Raw genomic sequence first — 20,207 nt, 5'->3', positions numbered from 1 at the left:
TTCAGTGGAAAAATTGTTGAGGTAAAACTCTAAAATTTGAGAAAACACTGCTATCAGAGAACTGGATAATACCCACTTTAGACTACAGAGAATGGAGTTTGTGCAGTCTAGTAAGTAAAGGTTGTTTCACCAGGGCAGAATACTGAATCACAATCACCCGAAACCACAAGCGGAATTCATACATCTCCCTGCATAGATACCCATATTTTGCCATTGCTTAAGTTTCCTTTTTGTTGTTGTTGTTATTACTCTGGAAGATAATTCAATTCATATTGCACATTTCCTCCCAGAAAATTTGAATCTTATGAATATAAAAATCATGGACTTCGCCCAATTTTATTTTAATCAGTTTTTCAGTTTCCTAATTCAGGATTAGCTTCCCAGTATACATGCAGACGTTTAGTAGCAAGTGCAACATTAAAATATGGAGAATTTCAGCAGCAATTTGAGTTATAGTAATTACTGGGTTTGTTTACCCAGAATAGATGAAAAGTATAACCTTTTTATTTTTTTTTTTAATCTGGAAAAATCATGTGTTACCAGCAGAAAAAAATTACACAATAGTTGTTTAATGTCACGGAGGAAATCAGGTGCAACCAATGAGACCGAGAAATAAAGAGATCAAAATTGTGTAAGGCAGTGTTTTAACTAGGCATCCTTTCTCCTGGAGTTACCCCCAATAGTAGAGAAAGGCTCTCATAGGCACATTCTGCTCAGAATGATTGCCACAACCTTCATCACCACCCACATCACCTACCCAGTGGACACCAGGATCTCCACTTACCAATTCCAGTGCAATCCCAAAGCCATCTGCCACTGCGCTTCAGCAATCATTCATCATATCTTGTTCCCTGACCCCATTTGCTCCATCCAGGAAATCAGACTGATTAGGATGGTGTTTGTAAAGGGGAAGGAGAGAAGAGGGAGGAAAATGCCCTCTCTGCCACCCTAGCAACTGGGAGTCAACAAGAGAGGCACTAGCGTTCTTGGGCAAGGTAGAAAAATAAGTCCATCCCTGGGGACACTCAGAAACAGATCAGGCCTGCTTTTGAAAGACTTATTGATACCAGATCTGAAAGCTCTCCCAAGACACTCAGATTACTGCTTTCATGACTACAGGGCTGTTTCTCTAAAGGCAGCAAGCAGGCATACAGAGACCTTCACAAGTCTTACAATGATTAAAAAGGGGTAAAATTACCCAAATCACCAATAATTCATCTCAATATCTTCTTCCACCTATTCTACCCTATTTCCATATCAAATTGACTTCCTGAGCCATCAATTCAGCTAAAAGGCAAGTCCTATTGATTGCTTAAAATATCTGTTTTAAGTCTTGTGGTAGACAGAAAAATGGCCTTCAAGGATGTCCACACCCAGATCCCCAGAACTATGAATATTATTACCTTACATGGCAAAGATGACTGTGCAGATGTGATTAAGGTCACCAACCTTGAGATAGGGAGATTATCCTGGATAATCTGGGTGGGCCCACTCTAATCACATGAGTCCTTAAAGGGAAGAAACTTTCTCAGCTGTGGACATAGAACCAGACAGGTGGCAGTGGCAGCATGAGAAGAATGCAACCTGCTGTGTTGGCGAGGAAGATGGAAGAAGGAGGTCACAAAGCATGGAATGCAAGCAGCCCAGCAGCTGGGAAAGGCAAGAAAATGGATTCTCCCTCAGAGCCTCTAGAAGGGAGGGTGGCCTTGCCAAAACCTTGATTTTAGTCCAGTGATACCCATGTCAGACTTCTGACCTAAAGAACTGCAAGGTAAGAAGTTCGTATTGTTTAAGCCATCAAGGCTGTGGTAATTTGTTACAGCAGCAATAGAAAATTTGGACTGTGTAGACTTCATCACCTCAAGCTTGGATTAGCACAATAGAAAATTTTCAGTTTCCCCAGCCTCCAGCCTCTTAGTCTCCAGGTCATCTTGGAAAATCTCATTCCACTAAACTCTTGTCATATATTACTCTACTCATTCTACTCCCCTGTTCAAGAGCCTACAAATGGCAATATTTCAAACTAAGCACCTCTGAACATCAGAAGATCCACTGTGGTGTCCTCTTTGGACCTGCCAAGAGGGGAAGATGGGAGGCTCACCATGCACCTATTTTAATAGCAAAAGCTCTGCTCTGTTCTACGCTGTGTACTTCAGAATAAAATTAGGCTGAAAGAATGGGTTCATTGCTTTACAAGTATTTCACCTATTGCGTTAAATAGAAACTTCTTGGCTCAATTTTTAAGGCCTGCACAATCTCACCCTATTCTATTCCTCTAGTCTATGAACTCCTTTAGTCCCCAAAAGTAATCTTTCACATCAAGCAGGACAATTGACTCACAATACCTACAAATAGTTATGTTCCTATTGATACCCACACCCTGAAGAGTGCAAATACTGAAGCTTAAAACCATTCAGTTTCTCTCACCTCGGAGAAAGCCTTTCTATTCACCTCCTGGCCTTTTTTTTTTTTTTTTTTTTTGAGACAGAGTCCCCCTCTGTCGCCCGGGCTGGAGTGCAGTGGCGCGATCTCGGCTCACTCACTGCAAGCTCCGCCTCCCGGGTTCACGCCATTCTCCAGCCTCAGCCTCCCCAGCAGCTGGAACTACAGGCGCACACTGCCACGCCTGGCTAATTTTTTGTATTTTTAATAGAGACGGGGTTTCACCATGTTAGCCAGGATGGACTCGATCTCCTGACCTCGTGATCCACCCGCCTCGGCCTCCCAAAGTGCTGGGATTACAGGCGTGAGCTACTGTGCCCAGCCACCTCCAGGCCTTTTTACACCCAGAAGTCAACCCAACTTCCCTATTCCCTCCCTGCCAAGTAAAGTCTACCTCTTCCACTCCAGGGAGCATTTACAGGTTAAGCATCCCTTAACTGAAATGCTTGAGACCAAAAGTGTTTCAGATTTTGAATTTTTTCAGATTTTGGAATATTTGCATATACATAATGAGTTATGTTGGGGATGAGACTCATGTCTGAAGGTAAAACTCACCTATGTTTCATATACACCTTATACACATAGCCTGAAGTTAATTTTATACAGTATATTGAATAATTTGTGTATGAAGCAAGGTTTGTGCATATATGAAGTTGATACACATTGAACCATCAAGAAAGCACAGGTGTCACTATCTCAGCCACCCATGTGGACAGTCACCTGTTGTTTGGCATCACCATCATTCCTGACTTTGAATTGATAGGCAACCAATAAGCAATCATTTTCTTATATTTATTCACATATAAGTACTTAGTAAAAAATATGACATGCCACTAATACAATGAAAAAAATGCGTTCAGGGTAACTAAGTGGCACAATAGCACCATCAGAACACCTGTATCATCCATTAAACAACAGCAACCACAAACAATGGCAGGCTCTCAGTTTCCACCAACAATTCTGTGTTTTGATTGAAAAGTTATTGTACACTGTAACCCCTTGGTAATGGTGAATAAACAGTGTGTTTTGTGTCTAAGTCTTGACTGCAACCAGTCACATGAGGTCAGGTGTGGAATTTTCCACTTGTGGTGTCATTTGCTGCTCAAAAAGTGTAAGATTTTAGAGCATTTTGGATTTTCAGATTAGGGATGCTCAACTCACAGAGCTATAAGGAGTCACTGTGTATCCCAAGGGAATGCCTCTCCTATCTCATGAGTCACTTTCCTCCAGCTTATTTGAGAGTCAATTTGTTTTAAGGTCTAATTCTACATTGTTGCCTAGTTTCTTCTCAGAACCACCCCCGTTTTGTCCCCCGAGGTCTCCAAACCCCCACTCAGATGGGGCCTCTGATCACTTCTGTTGATTACTGAGGGGATTCTAGGATTTCCTTTAGCATAATGTTGTCATCATCAGGTTAAAATCAAAGGAAGTGTGATCCTTGGAGAGAATACTCCCATTCTCCACTTTATCCCTTCTTAGCCTAAAATGCCACTAACCTTGTACGCAACATGCTTTAATGAAGGTTTGTAATAACTGAAAGGATCACAATGTAGATCAAAAACAAAAATGGAAAGAAAAAGTAAAACTGGATGTCAAATTTGACTGCAAACAAAGATCAAGGTTAAATGCTAAAAAATTTAATCACAAAGTTTCCAATAGCTGCCTGTTCTTCCTGGGGCTTGGTAGTTCAACTCAACAGGTTGAATTGAACCTATTGTTCTTCCAAATAAATATTATTTGTTGATACAGTTAGCTCAGGTTAGTTTCTATGACTTACCAGCAAAAGACTGCTAATATATCCTTTACAAAAAATGGTTTTATGGCCAGATGTTTGGGAAATGCTTCCAGAGCACATAGCACCAGCTTGGAAATTCACAATGGTCATTAAAGACTCTGAGAAGTCCTGCAATACAGAAATCACTTTAACTAGTTAAGCCATTATTACCAAAGGGTATGTCCCAAACTTTTGTCAGTGTGAAACTTCCATTAGCAACCTACAGAACTTATATTTAACTTCAAGGAATACGTGAATACAATGAAGGCATGGAGGCAATCACATCGTTATTCCAAAAAGAAATTTGCCAATTCATTAGATTGTCTTGGCCACATTTCATGTAGCATTTTATGAATAATTTGCATTAACATATTGATTAAAAGTAAAAGAGACAATACTTTTGTTTTTGAGGCAGAGTCTCACTCTGTGGCCCAGGCTGGAGTGCAGGTGGTGCGAGCACTGCTCACTGCAGTCTCGACTTGCCAAGCTCAAGCAATCCGTCCACTTCAGCCTACCAAGTAGCTGAGACTACAAACGTGTGCCACAACGTCCAGCTAATTTGTTAGGTTGTTTTTGTTGTTTTTTGTTGGTTTTTTTTTTGGTGTGTGTGTGTGGAGACAAGGTCTCACTGTGTTGCTGGTCTCAAACTCCCAAGCTCAAGCAATTCTCTCGCCTTGGCCTCCCAAAATGTTGGAATTACAGGCATGTAATTCCACACACAGTCAGGATAACACTTTTGAAATGCCCTTCTTAGTAATCCAGGGTTTTTTCTTTACTTACCCTTTATTGCTCAGAATATGTGAGGGTGAGATCGAGCAAGTTTGTAAAGAAGAGAAGGTCTATAACCAACAAGAAAAGACAGGAAACAGCAGAAAGAAAGAATATGGCAGAGAAATCTGACTAAGGATCCTAGCTTTCCCCTGCTACCCTCCTCACCTCTCCTGAGTCAAAAATATGGGGGAGAGGGGTATTTGTTGCTCTCCTGAAAAGTTTTCAAGCCCTTTAAAGAAGCCCCATGATACAGAAATGTTTGGTGATCTGAAATATATTCCCAAATGAAAATATTGCAAAGAAATGTGTGTTACATTAAGAAATAATTAAGGCATGTGATCAAGAATACACATTAATTTTGTGACAGCATTTTACAGGAAAAATATCTTGATTCCTGTTATGGACTGAATGCGCCCCATCCTCCCAAATTTAATGTTAAAGTTCTAACCCCTGGTGTGATGGTATTTGAGATGCGGCCTTGGGGAGGTAATCAAGTTTAAATTAAGTCATAAGGGTGGGGTCTTAATACAAGGAAAGACCACATGAGGACACAGAGAGAAGGTGGCCTCTGCAAGCCACAAGAGAGCCCTTAGCAGAACACCACGATGATGGCACCCTGACCTGGGCCTCCAGAACTGTGTGAAAATTAATTTCTGTTGTTTAACTCAGTCCATGGTATTTAGTTATGGCAGCCCAAGCTAACTAAGACATAACTAAGACATGTATAAGTATTTCAAAGGAAGAATATCTTGATTCCTGAGCTTTCACAAAATGGGTAAAAATGTTCCTAGTTCCCAAATCTCTGATGCAATAATTGCAACTTAGTGCCCCTTAGTTATAACATAGATTTCCAGACGTTACTTGTTTCTGACATTGAGTCCATATTTACCTTTGTTTGGTTTAATATAATTACACACAGGAACATTGCTTGAGCTTCCATCATCATACCTTGAAATTTATGAGCCAAAGATCAGGCTGAAAGGCTAATGAATATTACTGAAGATGAACTGAAAAGATTCCTTGGGCAGACTGATTGGTCAATAGAAGTTTCCAGGGTTTTCATCACCAAACATATTTAACAATCGAAATACACTAGGCAGCTTACAAAATCTCAATGTTTGCCTGTTACACTGCTTTACCACTACTATGAAAATAGTCTGTGTGGTGGAGTGAAACCAGTTCTGCTACTCTAGCCAGATGGAGCCAAACAATGTCTGAACGAGGTATAAAGATGGTCTGCATTATATGGTTAATTTTCCAGTCCAATTGGATGCCCTACAAAGATGAGAGAGGAGACACAATATGAAGAGATCATATAAGCCAGAAGAGACAGTGGGAGCTTAGAGCTGATTTAGTTTTTGAAGAGCTTTCCAGTTTAGTCCATGTGATTCCCCTCAATTCTTTTCCCCTTAGCTAATCTTGCACAATTAAAACCGGCAAATATATTTCTTACATTAAAATTTATATTAAAATTTCACTTTACATTCTACAGTGTTTCAGCCTTGCAGTCCTGTTTAACTATTGGGACATCTTTAGGGACTTGTTTATTTAATAGTTTCAGCATAACTAAGAAATAAGCAAATACTCTGAATGCTGCATGGTCTGCAGTTATTCTTTTTAAAATTATTTTTCTTTAAGACTAGTCAAGCATAGTAGTGAGAAGGGGAGAAAGTAGAACAAGGGGTTTCAGATCAAACTCCTGACTGTGAAAAATCAGTTGAGATAACTCACTATCTTCGGGCCAGCCATGCAATTACTCTTAATACAACTGTACCACAGATGTATTGCCAAGAACAAAGGCCCTGGCTCTGCTCCTGTATTTAAGGTAATGGAGCCTTTATTAAGACAGTCCACAGTATAGTATACTTGGTAAAGCTGGTAATATTGGTTAAACGTGACATAACTCTTTTCAGGATGTCCTGACTCCTGCAGATTCTCTAGAAATAAATCCCCTAGAGCAGCTGTCTTTTACCAGGGGTGGGCAACAGAATCACCCTGGAGATTTTGCGTAGTCAGTTGGTGATGGGGCTTGGACATGTGCATTTACCCTAGCTCTTCTGATGACTCTCCTGTGTACCCTGGCACTTAAGCCATCTGCTTATAAAAGGTAATTCTTTTTCTTTTTTCTGAGATGGAAGTTTTGCTCTGTCGCCCAGGCTGCAGGGCAATTGTGTGATCCAGGCTGGCTCACTGCAACCTCCACCTCCTCGATTCAAGTGATTCTCCTGCCTCAGCCTCCCAAGTAACTGGGATTGCAGGCATGCACCACCACACCTGGGTAATTTTTGTATTTTTAGTAGAGACGGGGTTTTACCATGTTGGCCAGGCTGGTCTCAAACTCCTAACCTCAAGTGATCTGCCAGTCTCAGCCTCCCAAAATACTGGGATTACAGGCATGAGCCACCACGTCCGGCCTGTTTTTATTTCTTCACTTCATAAAACTCAAAGATGCTTTAAAATGAAATAACAAGCCTTTCTCTGGACTGTAATTACAGAACTTTTGTCTCCTGGTGCTTCTACGCCACTGGCGTAATTCAGAGTATGCTTTTCATGGTGATTATGCTTGTTAAGAGAGATTGGGTATTCAGTGTATTAGGCAGAACTATAGTTGTGAGTTTGTGGCTTAAGTATTCTGATCCCTTTGAGCCTTTAGTCCAATGAGGCAGTCATTTGTGAGCAAGGAATCAAATATGTCTCTCATGTGAACACTTTAAGTAAATAACTGGAGAACGTACTCCAGCAAAATAAGGGAGTAAAATAATGTTGGCTCAAAATGAGGTCGAAAAGTTGCAGGGCTCGGATCGTGTTGCTATAGGCATAAATCTGGGAGTCCTCAAGGTGTAGCTAATATTTAACGTCCAGAGAAGGTAGTGTATATTCCATAGCCTCATGCAAAGGACTTTCAACAACGAAGAGGACCCAGTTAAGGAGACCGAAAAGGTGGGGCCTGTATGAAAAGGCACAGCAATGAATGTAAAACTTCCCCAATAATACTCTAATAACACTTCTACTTGTCATTTATCTAAAACTGTCCCACAGCTTAACTTTGAAAATTCAAAACCATTCAATTCAGCTCTCAGATTTGTGTGAGAAATAACGAGATACTTGCAGCTCAGAAAAAAGAAAAACAACTATCTAGAAAGTGACTGCTTTATCCCCCACTGTAAACTATACCACTGCGGCCCGGGATCCTTGTTCGACTCCTAGCCAAGGCGTTCCCGCTGCGTTTCTGTTGGGTTATCCCAAACCTGATAGAATACTACCGCCCTCCCTGCCTCCGGTCGAATAAACTACACCGTCTGGCACTCGGTGCTGAAAGGAAATCGGGCGCGGTGTCTTGCCCAGTCTGGGGAGCGGCACCGGGTGCAGTAACTGTCACCGGCACCCACATGCGGTTCCGGCGCTTAGGGCGCCGCTGAACTCAGAGCCCGGGAGTCATGGCCGCTGGCGGTGACGCCGCAGGTAAGTCAGCCCAGGAGCAGGGCCCGGGCCTGGTGAACTCGCGGAAAAATGGGGGCCCGAGCAAACAAGAAGAGCGAGGGCAAGAGGCGTAGGCACCCGGAGGCGGCAGCAAGACTCAGGACGCCAAGGGCACCGTCTTCCTGGTGCCCCACGGCCTGCGCCGCCTCTCCACGCCCCTCGCACGGCGGCGACTGCTTCCGAGGTCACGTTCCCGGGAGGCGCGCGTCTTCAGGGTGGAAGCCTGGCGCACGTCCGGAGGTGCTGAGAAGCCAACCAGCCGAAACTCTGGGGGAAATGACTCTCCTCTGCCCTCGCCCCGCGCTCTGCTACCATTTCCTTCCGTCTCTGCTTCGCTCAGCGATGCAAAACGCGCGAGGCGCACGGCAGAGGGCCGAGGCCGCGGGACTCTCCGGGCCAGGCCCGCCCCTCGGCCGCGCAGCGCAGCACTGGACGCCCTGGCCGCTGTCCAGCGCTGGCAGTCTGAGCCGAGGCTGTCGCGGAGCCAGTACAGCCGGGGCCGCGGGCTGGAAGGGCGAGCTTCCTAAGCCGGGGGGATGCCCGGCGCCCGGGCAGGGTAGGAGAGCGGCGGGCAAAGGGCCCCGGCCGTCCGGAAGAAAGCCCCGCGGCTTGAGGCGGTGGGGGAAGTAGGCCGGCGGGCGGCCCCTGTGCGCGCGGGGGGAGTCCATCAGGGTCCCTGGCGGGGGGCGGCGGCTTTCTATTGTGTGAGGGCGACGCCCCAAAAGCTGTCGTCGGCCCTATGCGCTGAATGTGGATGGATGACTGGGACCCAGTAGTTTCCGATCCCAAACCTGCTTTCCGAGAAGGGCTTCTAACCCAAAATGTGAATCCCGCCTCCCCTCTCGGCCAGAAGTGTGGACTCGTCCCGGAGGGGGCGGTGGGTGGGGCGGAGCTGGCGGGAAATTTCGGTTTTGGCGGGTTCCGTGCGGCGCGACTCATCGTGCGCTCTCTTGTTCCTCGGGTGTTCTCCTCGCTCGCCCTCTGGCTTTGCTATGCCCTGCTCTGAAGAGACACCCGCCATTTCACCCAGTAAGCGGCGCCGGCCTGCAGAGGAGGGCGGCATGCAGCTCCGCTTTGCCCGGCTCTCCGATCACGCCACGGCCCCCACCCGGGGCTCCGCGCGGGCCGCGGGCTACGACCTGTACAGGTGAGCGGGGACCTCCCGGCGAGGAGGCTGGGAAGGGCCGGCCATCCGCTGCCACAGCTAGAAACAGTCATCGAAGAGATCACAGGAACACACTAGCTATAAATAGGATTTCTGCCTTTTTCATACTGAAAATTTTAGCTTTCATCTTTGGCATAAATTAAATAGAGATTTGGGCAAAGACTGCAGAATAAGTAAAATAACTATACGGCGTCTAGCAAGGCGTTACTTTGCAACGTTTATTGTGCCCTTCCTAAATAGAAGATAGAGAGGAAGGCACATGGTGGCTTTCGAGTGGCCTGAGGGTGATGCTGTGCTCAATGGAAAAGCCAAGGTGAGAGCCTAGATGTGAGCGTGAAAACACCTAAGAAGGATGAACAGAGATGCATCTGCCTTAAAAAGTTATTTTCTATACATTCATCTGGCCCCAGGGCGGAATTTCAGAAGGCATCCGAATACGAAAGGCAGAGCTGCATGTAATACTACCACACTTCATCTCTACAGCACGTTTTACCTGTACTAAAAACTTTCCTTATGCTGTTGTATTTAGTCCTCACAACAATCCTTGACTAGATAAGTGTTACTTTTTACGCAGGCGGGAGTTTGTGAAGAGCTGAATTGATTTCCCCAGAGACTTGAAGATGATACCATTTTTTATCCCGAATTTTGGGCTTTTTTTTTTTTTCTTTTGACTACTGTGCCCAGTTCTTAGAGCCATTAAGGTAGGAGAAAAGTAATGCTGAGAGGGAAGGAGAGTTTATACTAAATCCCAAGCATTGGGATTTATTTTAAAGTTTCTCAGGTAATTCAAACATGAGAACTATTGGTCTAAGCACAGGAGAAGAGAAAGTAGTGCATGATGATAGCAACAGAAAAGAAAGGAAAAGGAAAGTAGGTATGGACAATTGCAGCTGGAAAAACTACGGTCTCTTAATTTTAATGAATAAAAGAGTGATGTAGTTTGACTAGACCTTTCCGAAGTATATTTTGGAGCACTTTTTTGAGTCCTAGGGGAGTCCTTGATTTAAGATACCTTAAGTAGCCTCATAATAAATTCAGATGACTTTCTGTATACTGAAATAGACGTGGAAATAATGTATCTGTAATAAATTAGGCCATAACTATTTAAAGAGGGATTTCAGCGAAAAAAGGGGAAGTATAGTACTGCTTTACCAGACTTAATGCAGTTCTCCAAAGTAAACTTCTGGTTCTGCTCATTGTAAAATCTCTTAAATTTCCACCCAGCAGAGGGCCACAGTAATAGCAAGAGTAGCAGCATTTGCTACATGGATCTTAGAGGAATTCTCTTCCTAAACAAGGTCCATCTCCAGGGACTGTTCACAGTGATCACCTCTCTCCCTCAGCCAGGAAATTCATCACCTAAGCTTGGCAAACCACCAAGCCCCGCCTGACAGATACAACACAGTTCTTTATCCCTCTTATTTTGTCCACCCATTTTCTCCTTTCCTTCTGCAGATATTCCCTAATCACATAAATGATTGTGAGAATAAAATGAGTTAATATATGTAAACCAGTTAGAACTGTGCCTGGCACATAGTAAAGGCTTAATCAGTGATAGCTAGTATTATTAGTAATATTTGGCCTTTTTTCTTTGTTCTTCATTTTTTTCCTTTTCAAACTATGGTAGTAAAGCATCCACCTTTTGAAAGTTTGCCTTTCTGCCCTTTCATGCTAATAAGTACCTCAGTTTCCCAATAAACTTTTGTTCAGGGGCAAAGATTTACAATGTTGACATCTCTTCACACCACCAAAAATATTCACGGAGAATTATTTTATCTAAAGCTGTCATTTTAACAATAAAATAACTACCTCTACCTTCTTCATAAACTTTTAAGATGAATTGGGAATTCATCATAGCAAGGTTGATTTTAGAAACTAAAGTTCATTAATTCATTAAATATATTGAAAGCAATTTTATATGCTTGGTCACAAAGAAAATATAAAAACAATTTTATAAATACATTTGCAGTTATTTTCTTTCAACATTTTCTTAGTGCCTATGATTACACAATACCACCTATGGAGAAAGCTCTTGTGAAAACGGACATTCAGATAGCTCTCCCTTCTGGGTGTTATGGAAGAGTAGGTGAGTCATTTAAGAAACAGGTAACTATTTGTTAAGTTCTCCTTTGTGATAACGTTCTTCATGTTTCATTTGGGGTAATAAACAGGCAATATTGTTTGGGCTGTGTCCTAAAAGAAGCACCATTTGTGATAGCAAATGCACTGTTTGAAAGGCTTTATTTACATCTTTGCTTTGCCTCCTTTTGTTTTTTTCCTTCCTCACTGGAGCTTTTAGGCTCACACTGGCGTAGAAGGCTGTTCTCAGAACATGGCATTTTATATTAGGAGAGTAAAACTTGGGACCTTGTTGGTCCCAGAGTGTGTAAGCCTACTTAACCTTTTCTTGTTTGGTCGTGGGGTTAGGGTAAGGGATACTCTTCAGTGTTGTAGAGGCATTGGGAGGAGGTAGGACAAAATGGAGTACAAGTCAACAGGTTTGATTTTTCTGGAGCGGATCAGTTGTTACCAGACAGTTCTTTGCAAGAGCGTAAGTTCTTTTTGACTAACCAGAGTAAACATAAAGGAGTCAACGGAGCTGTGACGCCCTCCTCCAGGGAAAGGAGTTAGACTGGCACTATCTTATTAGCCATGAGCGGGGAAACTGCCAGTACTTCAGCCCTTAAAAGATAAGATGGCCTCTCATCTCATCTCTTGGGCATCATGGACTGCATTTTTTAGAGTTTTTTCAGGGGATGGGGCAGGAGATGGAGTGAAATAAAGGTTAGTATAGAAAGAGGCAGCATTATTGACAAAGTGCCTGATTTAAATTATTCTAAAATAAAATACTAGTTAGGATAATTAATTATAGGCCTGATGCATGAGTCTGCAATAAGGTGTAACCATAGCTTTTTATTTTTTCCAGTTTTTAGGATTAAAAAATATACTAGTATTGAATCATTGAGACTTAGATTTTGGCATTTTTAGTTAACTGATATTAGCCTGTTTATCTTACTGTGGTTCGTGTGTTTCCTACAGGCATGTCTTTTGGCATCTGAATCATGAATAGTGGGGTCCCAAGTCGTAGGCTATGCTCTGCTACTATTTGGTTAGGTTTGTTTCCATCTCCCTTCCCCTTCCTTTCCCTTCCCATCTACATTGTACATGTTGTGGTTTCCCATCTTAAAACCAAAGTCTTCTTCCTCAGTAGTGTTCCTGCTGGCCACACTCCTCTTTCTTCCCCTTTGAGGCTTAACTTCTTGAAAGAGCAGCCTACAGTTGTTCCCGTTTGCTCACCTTTCAGCTCATTCTAGCAGTCCTTCTCCCCTGTCTGCAGCACCACAAATTCTAACTGAAGTCACATGGGAGTGGTTTAAGTTAGTTTTGAATTAAAACCTTGTAGAATTTTCCTAAACTAGTCTTTCCAACTTTGGTAATGCAGTATGATGAATATGTATTCTTTAATTCAAAACCGTGTGCTAAAGTTAAGATGAAGATGGAGATATTACAGGTGAAGAGAATGACATGCTTAAATTGCGTCAGTTATCTCTGGTATAGCCCTTCCCCCTTAAAATAACCAATGTCTCCTTTTTTGTTTTTTAGCTCCACGGTCAGGCTTGGCTGCAAAATACTTTATTGATGTAGGAGGTAATACATTTCCTTTTTTATTCTGTAAATGTTTGCAAGCATTTACTTTGTCTTTGTTTAAAAGGTGATATTCAAATGACAGATTTTATTTTTAAGGAAATAAAATGATTAGAGGAAAGCTTGTTATTATAATATGAGGAGGCAAAGCTTTGTGGTTATTTTAAGCAATTATATTTTGCTTAACTACTAACTTAATTTTTAAAATAATTATTACCTGATTATTAATGACTTAGATTTAATGATGTAATAATTAGGTAATTATTTAAGCAACAAGAGTTCTAGAAAACACAAGGCTATCTTGTAAGAATTTTCTTCATAAGAGAGCTATCTGTCTTTGGCAAAATATAACAAGAAAATCTTTCCCTGAAGTCAGGAGAGAAAACACTTTTCTCTAAATTTGTCAAGACAGTCCTCTGTGGTACCTGTTTCCCTTATAATAAAGCCTTTCTCATGTCTCCCAAAGTTAACCCTACCTCATGTGGTACCTTTCATGAAGAACCTTCAGTGTCCTCTGCTAACTACTCTTGCTACAGAGCTACTCCTCTTATCGTAAGGAAACTTCTACTTTCCTGATGTGGTTTCCTTGTTTCAGGTCTCCTCCAGCTGGGATCCAGACCCCACTTAACGTGGTCCCCACATACTGATCCTTTATCCCATCAGTAGTGAATGTTTCATTTAACAAGATAAGTAGGTATGCTAGATCTCCTCCACCCGTTTTTACAGAGCTACTTTATATAGCTCTGGCTTAGAAATGAGCCCACGTGGATATGTGGTTAAAAACTGGAGTCTCTGTGTGATTCCAACCCCCTCATTCTTTCCATTGCAATTAAGTGTGAAGATTACCCTGCTGCATCCCCCTCACCAACTAAACACGTCCTGAATTAGCTCACTTTTATGTGCCACTGCAAGGGCTGAGCACTTAATGAAACCTGGCTATCCTAGACCTGCTCCTTAGTCTGACATTTGGTGGGCGTGATGTCTCTCCATCGTGTCACTAGGTGGTGCTGTTGGCCAAGACAGGACCCCAAAAGTACCCAGTTCTTAGGGACTAAAGGGGAGCTAAGTTTTACATAGCAGGGATGGACATTGACAGCCCACTCTCGGGTTGAGGATTCCTTGGACTCTGTAAGTTATGCTCTGTAAGATGACCTTTTACAAGGTCAACTATGGTCATTTGGGACTGTAACTTAAGGATATAAATGATTGTATATATTTTCAACGAAGTTTCAAATGATTGTGCAAGAAACAGGAGCTTTGGAATAACAACTGGATTTAGGTCCCAGCTCTGTCACTAGCTAGTTATTAACCTTTCTGAGCCTGTTTCCTCATCTTTCAATGGAAATTAGTGTGCCTGCCTCTGAGAGGTGAGAGGATTAAATGATAATATGTATGAAATACCTAATACAGTGCTTGGCACATATTAGATTCTGTGAGATATAATTTCTGTCCTTAGGGACTTCGCAGATTGTTTTTATGTGGAAACTTTTTCTTTTTTTCGACTTTGTTACTAATTTTTGCTCTGTTTAAAACAACTTTCTGGAAAAAAATTCATGTAAAAGAATGGAAAGTTAGTTTGCCTGGTGGTTGGTATGGTATTATTCATAAAATTACATTGTGGTGTGTTCTTGGATGCAGAGAACCTTAACAATCTCCCTTAGGCACAAGTTTATCATAGTTGGCAACAGTTTTTATTTCTGAAAAGAGATGTTGTTAGAAATCCCAGGCTGTAAATAAGGGTCAAAGGGAAAAGTTGAGCATTCAGGATTCTGTTCGGAATTCACATCTGGTAGGTGTGGATAGTTTTTCACTCAAAAAAGGTTTCCAACAAATGACATGCCAAACTCTTGACACAGTAAAACTTTTGCCTGAAGTCAGTTAATCATTCTGCCAGTTCCAATGCATGATTTTTCCAGTGATAACTTCAAGGTACTTTCTGCTTTCTCTGAGGAAAAATGTCCCTGATACTTATATCCTGTAGGCAGAGAAGGCTTTTCTTGAATGTCGAATGGCAATTGGGTGATAAATGAATTTGGAACTACTGAAAGTTTTATACCATCAGCATTCATGTTAAAAAAAATGTTGAGGGCCCTTTTTTCTGCCATACGTTTGAATTGACTTCAAACTACTTAATTTCTTGTAGTCAGTTACAGGTTTTTCACATTTTCTTGACCCAAGTATAAAGATCACCTGTCTCTAGAATTCAAGACATTTGAGTAGTTCTGATAGGACTGCTTTACAGGTACAGCAGAGGCCTTTGCAAAAAGGGAATGTTTTTGTATGTTAGAAGATACTGTAAAGCCAACAAGCAAATATTTACAATTTATATGAAAAAGAACAAATGAGAAAAAAAAAACATGAACAAAATATAGACGAGGACATGCAATGTCCAACAAATGGGAGGAAAAAAGTCCAGCCTCACTAGTCATCAGGGAATGAAAAGTAAGGCAATGAGATAACCATTTTGTACTCATCATATTGGCCAGAATGTAAGAGATTGTTGCCATCAGATATTGGCAAGCATTTTGGAAATGGGCATTCTCAAATATTGCTGATGGAAGTTTGAATGGCTACACCTTTTTTTGCAACCTATTTGATGAAAATAAAAAGTATTAACGTACAAGGATATATTTAAAGGGCTTCTTTATTTTTTATAGCAAAATGTAAAAGCAACCTGTGTCTGATATTATGTAACAGAATAGTTACATAGAAACATATGGTACAGGTTGGGCATCGTGGCTCATGCCTGTAATCCCAGCACTTTGGGAGGCTGAGACAGACAGATTGCTTGAATCCAGGAGTTTGAGGCTCATTTGAGCAACATAGGGATACTTTCTCTCTACAAGAAATACAAAAATTAGCCAGGTGTGGTGGTGCCTGCGCACCCAGAGGCTGAGGTGGGAGAATCACTTGAGGTTGAGGCTGTAGTGAGTTGTGATCATACCACTATACTCCTGCCTGGGCTATAGAATAAGACCCTGCCAAAAAAAGACAGAGAAAAAGAGATACCATATTTCCATATCTTGTATCTAAAAAGAATGGCTAACATTTACATTTATTAATCTCAAAGGATAAATAGAAAAAAAGTAGTATGTAAGATATATTTCTGTAACATTAGCTATCTCAGGGAGGGTAAGAGAATATTATAAGCTTTTACTTTATATGTATTTGCATTGTTTTGGTTATTTAAAAGTTTTCAAATAAAGTAGAAACAGAATAGTTCAGAAGTCGGTCAGTCCATATTGTCTTTCTCTAACTCATTCAAGGTAGATGAATTACTAGCCTGTACCTCAAAATCTCCCAGCATGGAAGTTCTCTAGGCTACTGTGGCCATTTTTTCTAACATGGAACAACATGCTATGTTGAGGGATTTCTTCATTAAATCTAATTTAAATTGTCCCTGCAGTCAAAATTTTTTCCATATAGGTAATGTGGAAAACAGCTGGTTTCATCTTTATATCAATTTTTTTTCATAAATATTAAGGTCTAAATTAATGGTCAACTGACAGTGGAGAAATAAAGCAGGGTTTGGTAATTTGAATTGGTCAAGTTCAATAATTGATTGTTTCCTTCAGACCAGACAGGAGATGAACTGCCTTTGCTGCTTTTCTGCCCAGTTTTATAATCACTCTTCTCGTAAAAGTATTGCATCAGGAACCTTTTAAGAAGTGCTTAAATTCAGATTCACTTGTCCCTAGTAATTCATTCATAAAGCACAGGGGTTCATTTAAATGTATGTTGTAATCCATTCGGAAAATCTAAAATGTTGTTTTTGCTGAATATGGTGGACCTAAGCGTTTGGTTTTTTCCCCCCTTATATGAGAAAATTGAAAGGATATGCTTTGGAATTACCTTTGTTCTAAAAAAATGGGGGGTGGGTATGTTTTGGGGTTTTTTTTTTTGTTTTCTCAGCTTTCAAATAATGAGGAGTATGGGCAAATAGCATTACTGCCCATTGAGCTGAACACATGATTATTTTTAGTTCCATATTTTTTCCTTCATCAGCGTTTTTGTTGGGGGTAGAATATTAATAACAAGTAAGATATGACATGGAGCTGTATTCAGTTAGATTCACGTGAGTCCTATCAAGCCTTTCACAAACTGACGGGAAAGAATTACATGTATAGCAGGAAATTGGGAGTAGAAGGAGGAAGGGAAGTGACTGCTAATAAGGTAGGGGATTTTCGGAGGGAGGGTAATGAAAATGTGCTATAATTGACTGTGACGATAGTTGGCCAACTCTGATACATTATAAACTGTGGAACTGTAACACTTTAAATGGATAAATTGTATGCTTTGTGAATTATTTATCAATATAAAAAAATGAAAAGGCCTGATGCACCTGTATTATCTGTGCTTGTGTTTATGGAAATATTTTAAATTATTGGCTCAAAGATAAATGCTAGCAAGTCTGGTAAGTATAACTCTCTGGGCTATGGCAGGGACCTGGCTCAAGTCTCCCCTGCAAAGATCTTCGCCCGCTATGTTCATAATCTCAAAGAAGTACTAATTACACATATAAAGTTGTACTCATGAAGCCTATGTGCTACTGTCTTCTGAGAAATCATGCTCTAAGAAAGGATGGTGGTTCAAATTAAAAGGAGAGGAAGATAATGAACTGAAAAGTTCAGGTACATTTTTAGTGTACCAATGGAATGTTCTAAGATTTGCGAGACTGCTGCTTAACAATGTCAGCGTTGACTTATTCCGCTGCAGAGCTTTAGGCTTTTTTACATTTTTGTTTATGACTCAATCGTATTTCAATCTGGGTATTAGTGGGAAGCTGATACCAGGAAAAGCCTTTAAAACCCAAACTGTAATTTTCTCCTAGTCTTTTTGGCAAGTGTGCGGTGGGTAGACAGTAGGTTGGAGATAGTCATTGCTACTCCCAGCTTAAAAGAGGAAATGGTTGCCATTTGATAAAGAGTGACAGGTTGGAAAATTAGGATGTGTTTTCTAAATTTTTATTTGTATTTTAGTAATATCATTTCTTGGTTTTGAGGCTTTACATAGTACCAGGGCAAGATTCACTTATTCAATTGTAAGAATACAAATCTCAGAGCTACATAACAATGATTTTGAGATCTTACACCTCTAGTATTCAGATAGCAAAAGTTGAGATGATACTATTTTTCTTTTTTCTAGCTGGTGTCATAGATGAAGATTATAGAGGAAATGTTGGTGTTGTACTGTTTAATTTTGGCAAAGAAAAGTTTGAAGGTATGTTAAATATATACATTCACATAATTCTAGTGAATTTTCGGAGTCATGTATGTGTAAATAATATTGACTCCTTTAATTCTCATTGAATAAGAGAGGATGTGGAGAATGTCAGTAATATCAATAATAAACTATTTTTTCTTTGAAGTCAAAAAGGGTGATCGAATTGCACAGCTCATTTGCGAACGGATTTTTTATCCAGAAATAGAAGAAGTTCAAGTAAGTATTATAAAGTATGATAGAGAATAAGTAATACAACATCTTAAGTGAAGAAATATGTATAATCTTGAGGATTTAATATACTGTTTGTAACTAAATAGTATATATGACTAAACTTATTTTAAGCAAATTTAAAATACTAGTTTTAAGAATTTCTTAAAATGTTTTTCATGTAGCTATTATGTAGTATTTACTTTACATAATAAGTTATTTAAACATACTGTGAACTTCTAATATTTTATTAGAATTTTAAAAAATTATCCAATATTCTAATTTATGGAGCTTTTTAGAATTTAATTTTCTTCTTCCTGTAATCTCCCTTTTGAAAAGATGATATAGCAAGAGTAGAATTCTGGCTATATTTTTCTTAGGAGCTGGAGAGAAAAACTGAAAGAGACTCTAAAAAGACTGTGAAGCTTCCCACCTTTCTATCTGTCTATCTTTCAGGCTTTGGATGACACCGAAAGGGGTTCAGGCGGTTTTGGTTCCACTGGAAAGAATTAAAATTTATACCAAGAACAGAAAACGAGAAGTCATACCTTTTTCTTAAAAAAAAAAGTTTTTGCTTAAAGTGTTTTGGTGTTTTACACTTCTGTAAACTTACTAGCTTCACCTTCGAAAAGTACTGCATTTTTTACTTTATTTTTTTTTTAATGGTCAAGGAAGAGATCATAAAAAAATAAAACACAAAGCTTTTTGTGTTTGGATCAAAAAGAAACTTTGTTTTTCTGCAATTGATGGTTGCATGTAAATCTGCTTTGTGGTGACCTGATGTAAAGTGTCTTCTTAAAATCAAATGTACATCAATTACAGATTAAAAAAAAAAAAAACCTGTATTTAACTCAAATGATCCCCCTTCAGCAACTTATTTTGCTTTAATTCCTTTAAATCTTAAGCAATATTTTGTATTCAGTAAACTTAAATTCTTACACAAGGTACAAAATCTTGCATAAGCTGAACTAAAAGAAAATGAAATGAAAAGGAGAGATTAAAGGTATTCCTTGTTCTTCCTTCTCTTCACTAGTTTAAAAACTTCTTTTTAATCTTAAGGTTCTTTGTGATGAGGGTGAGAAGAGAATCCTCAGTTTATTTTTCCACTATTAATCTTTCTTTTGATAAATCCTCTATTGACTGGGTAGAGGTATGTTTGTGAAAGACATGTAACTTGGGGATTTGTTACCTTTGTTTTGTTCCCCTGAATTTCATCTCATCAGGCAAGTTGTACTAGTTGTAGCTATGAGTTTCCCTAAGTGAAGTAGCAATAGGCTGTAATCAAGAAAATATGCCATTTACAGGGATAAGATAAATGAAATAATACATACTTCGGCCACCAGGTTTTTCTGTCTCACATACATAAGCAGCACTTCATTGCAGATACGGAACTGATTCTGTGGCTTAGCTTGATTGACATCTTTTGGAAGTTTCTGCTAGTGTGCTTTCCTTTCTTTACTATGTTTCTCAAATTCCTTTGTGTCAGGGTTTTTTGTGTCA

The 20,207-nt window shown here is 40.2% G+C and overlaps 1 protein-coding gene and 1 long non-coding RNA gene across 4 annotated transcripts in view; one reads left to right on the top strand and one right to left on the bottom strand.

Annotated features, from left to right (window-relative positions):
• LOC105490747 (uncharacterized) overlaps positions 1 to 8,603 on the bottom strand; it is a 33,070-nt gene extending 24,467 nt beyond the window's left edge. For 2 of the 3 annotated variants that reach the window (XR_011606070.1, XR_011606071.1), the window contains exon 1: positions 4,220 to 8,603. This is a non-coding gene — a long non-coding RNA (uncharacterized lncRNA). The remainder of the gene's footprint in view (positions 1 to 4,219) is intronic. The other variant, XR_011606072.1, reaches the window with a different exon arrangement.
• Positions 8,604 to 8,646: 43 nt separating this feature from the next.
• LOC105490753 (deoxyuridine triphosphatase) lies at positions 8,647 to 19,730 on the top strand. Its single transcript, XM_011756655.2, is given in 9 exon segments — positions 8,647 to 8,827; positions 8,830 to 8,882; positions 8,884 to 9,023; positions 9,476 to 9,614; positions 11,627 to 11,718; positions 13,236 to 13,280; positions 18,423 to 18,497; positions 18,646 to 18,716; positions 19,164 to 19,730. Coding segments are annotated over 9 exon segments (756 nt in total). The 5' UTR covers positions 8,647 to 8,743; the 3' UTR covers positions 19,221 to 19,730.
• Positions 19,731 to 20,207: the final 477 nt, after the last annotated feature.

This window comes from Macaca nemestrina, chromosome 7 (genome assembly GCF_043159975.1).
Source record: "Macaca nemestrina isolate mMacNem1 chromosome 7, mMacNem.hap1, whole genome shotgun sequence".
Classification (NCBI taxonomy): domain Eukaryota; kingdom Metazoa; phylum Chordata; class Mammalia; order Primates; family Cercopithecidae; genus Macaca; species Macaca nemestrina.
Note: the sequence above shows the minus strand (reverse complement) of the source record. Positions and strands in the feature narration are given on the sequence as shown.